The sequence below is a fragment of the Plasmodium fragile genome (assembly GCF_000956335.1).
Source record: "Plasmodium fragile strain nilgiri unplaced genomic scaffold supercont1.90, whole genome shotgun sequence".
Classification (NCBI taxonomy): Eukaryota; Apicomplexa; class Aconoidasida; order Haemosporida; family Plasmodiidae; genus Plasmodium; species Plasmodium fragile.
In genome coordinates, this window is record NW_012192670.1 from 51,291 (window position 1) to 54,470 (window position 3,180).

Consider the following 3,180-nt stretch of genomic DNA (forward strand, 5'->3'; position numbering starts at 1 on the left):
CCCCCCCCTTTTCCTCCTTTCTTTGCTCTCCTTCTACTGCATCCCTTTTTCATTCCCTTTTCCTGCATGCTTCATTTGCGCATTGCTCTTGCGCCCCTTTCGCCTTTTTCATATGCATTCCTGCACGCTGCTGATGCGCAGGCGCTTTTTTCACTTTTTTCATGTATCCCTACCCTTGCATGCCATTATACGTTTTTTTCGCCATTTCACTTCGTGCATCGCACGCCTCTGTGGGTTTGTTGTTTTTTTGTTTTTTTGCATTCTACGCCTAATCTGCCGCGCTCTTCGCAATTTTCATGCTTATGTTCTTTCTGCTTTTGCATTCGCATCCAGGCTGTTGGTCGTTCCACGCGATTATTCCATTCACTGCATCTTGCACCTGCGAGCGCATCCATCTTTTATTTTCCACTACCTCTCCTACTATTTGTCATCTGTGGCGTCCACGCCATTGCGTTCGTTCATGGTTTTTGATTTGCATGCTTGCTGCTAATGCCCTCCGCGCACACCATCCGTCTGCCTGCAGCACGACTTCGACGTCGTAGCCGCTCACACGCGTCGACCAAAGCGGCCGAGTAAGCACGGCTCTTGCGAGGAAACGTGGCGGATTGTAACCACGATTCGACGAAGTAGCCGAGTAAGCATTGTGCCGAGTGTAAGAAGGAGGCGAGATTATCTCTCCGAGCAAACGCGTCGACCAAAGCGGCCGAGTGTAAGAAGGATTCGACGACGGATTGTCCGAGTGTAAGAACGGAGGGAGACATTGTCTCTCCGAGCAAACGCGGCCGAGTGTAACCACGATTCGACCTAGTAGCCGAGTGTAAGAAGGAGGAGAGATTGTCTCTCCGAGCAAACGTGGGCGGTCCGAGTGAAGCGATTCGACGAAGTAGCCGGGTAAACGGAGATTGTCCGAGTCAGGATCACAGAGGGAGCTGAGAGCGCAGGGACGGAGGAAGGAACAGACATATTATGTGGGAGCGCGACCAACAAACGGCAACGACGGCAGGACGGCAGCAACGACGGCAGAAGTATTGATGTTGTTGTTATACTGCGGGGTTTTAGCTCTACGCACACAGAGACCGTGTGTGTGACAGGCGTTTAGTGGAGACCGGTGTAGACAAGGGGCAAGGGGTGCTTTTCATGAGGATGTGTTGTGTTTTTTCTATATTTTACTATGCTTTCTTTTTTTTTTTCCTTTTTTCTTATTCCTTGAGTAGGACACATTGTTCATGTGTGCAAAAGATAGAGACAGTCTTCTCTCTGTTGTGTGCAGGATGCTGTTGTGCATGTGCATACTATGTTGTTTTTCGTTCACTTGTTTTTTCTTGTTACCCTTTTTTGTTCTTCTTTTTTTCCTTCCTTTCATCCCACGCTTTGTAGGATGTGTGATTAAATTCAGATAGGGGATAGTTTGTTCATGTGAGATGTTTCACAAACGAACGTATACTAGAAGACATGTTTCATTCGCTACAAATCTGAATACTACGTAATAGAACATTGTGTCCACATTATATTCAAGCCGTTATCTGAGAGATAATTGTTTCATCCGTCGCACCCTATTGATTCATGATAATGACAATATGACGTATACGACGTTAGGGGCTTTATTAGCACAATATGTGCTCACACGGGGAATAGGGGAGGATGCAAAAGCATATACGGTAATTCATTGTGAGGGACACATGCCGTGAGCACGCGCCTACACATATATATAGGTGGTCGATAGGCAGGGTACTCAGGTTGCAACATACATATGTTCACGTTACGAGAACGGGAAAGCATATGTCCGCTGTGAGCATAGCATACTAGGTACAGCATGTAGCATACGGGCGACTGGCGCCAGTATCTTCCGTGAAGACAGGACCATGAAATATATGTACATGCCCCCGCATTACTGCAATTGTAGACAAGTTTATGGAAGGATATCACAGCGCTACTTGACAAATTTGTGGCAAGTTTGGACCATGAGAACCTAGACCAGTATGCAGCTAATTGTTTGAACGCGGGTTATTGGAGTGAGAGCAGAGGAGTCACACTTATGGCAAAGACAGTCGCGGATAGACTAATGTGCACACTCATGACAGGAGCAGTATTTTTCATGAATGGGCCGCGTACGCAGTCCGGCGGTTCGCAAACTAACGACACTCATAATGAAGCGTTGAAGGAACATATAAGGTGCGCAATAGTAAATATATTTATGTACATATTGCTGGAATCTCCATGCAAAAGTCGAATGGGTGTAAATTATGCATGGTACACCATGAAACAGCTGGAGGAAGGTGCGCCTGGATTAATTACAACGGGCAACTGCCAGAGGGGAGTGTTTGCAGATATACAAATCAAGGACTTCAACATGGAGCAAATGATTAAGGCATGGTTAAAGCGCCACCCGAGCTTGACTGACAAATTTGCAGGGAAACGCATAGAAAGCATATGTACGAAAAGATTAGCAGAACTTGACGGGGCAACGCAGGATGGACAGGCCATGCCTGACAACACAGACCTGAGGCCAGAGGAGAAAACAGTTATACAGAAATTAGGCCAAAAATTGAAGAACATAGTTGAGGAGGTAAAGACGGGGGTAATGCAATGCGCGCTCGACCCTGGAGCATGCATGCAGTCTATCGAAGCAGTCACCGGTAGAAATCGAGAGGGTGATGACAGTGAGGGAAAGGCAACCAAATCTGTAGCGAGCGATAAACCAGCACCAAACGGAGCGGAAGGTGAGGACCCAGGGGAGAAAGAAATAATACGACCCGATACGTATCGTATTGCTCAATATGGAAGCCGCCACAACAAAACACGGCTGGAACCACACGTACAGGCGGGCAGGAAATGACCCCGTAGTTGAGCCGAGCGAGCATCGTTCACGACGGCAGAGGTAGCGGTAGCGGCGGCCACGAGTGTAGACTACGGCAGCAATAACAGCATCGGTAGCGGTAGCGGTAGCGGCGACGACGAGTGTACACGATTGTATAGTGTATGGAATTTGTGGATATACGGGGATTATATGTGCATAGTTTGTTTACAGAACATTTGAGAGCCGGACGAAAAAGATGCAGGGTATATACGTTGTTCCCATGACAAACGCTGTCATAGTACGTAATGTCATACAGGACGATAATGTTGCCACAATGGATGCTGTCGCAACGAACGATAGTGTTGTCGTGGATATAATTAAAA

The 3,180-nt window shown here is 47.2% G+C and overlaps 1 protein-coding gene across 1 annotated transcript; it reads left to right on the plus strand.

Moving 5' to 3' along the window:
- Window positions 1-1,577: 1,577 nt before the first annotated feature.
- On the plus strand, window positions 1,578-2,836 carry AK88_05052 (uncharacterized protein; the record flags this gene model as incomplete). Its single annotated transcript, XM_012482654.1, has 2 exons — window positions 1,578-1,658; window positions 1,904-2,836. 2 exons carry the CDS (start codon window positions 1,578-1,580, stop codon window positions 2,834-2,836), a joined length of 1,014 nt encoding a protein of 337 aa, XP_012338077.1.
- Window positions 2,837-3,180: the final 344 nt, after the last annotated feature.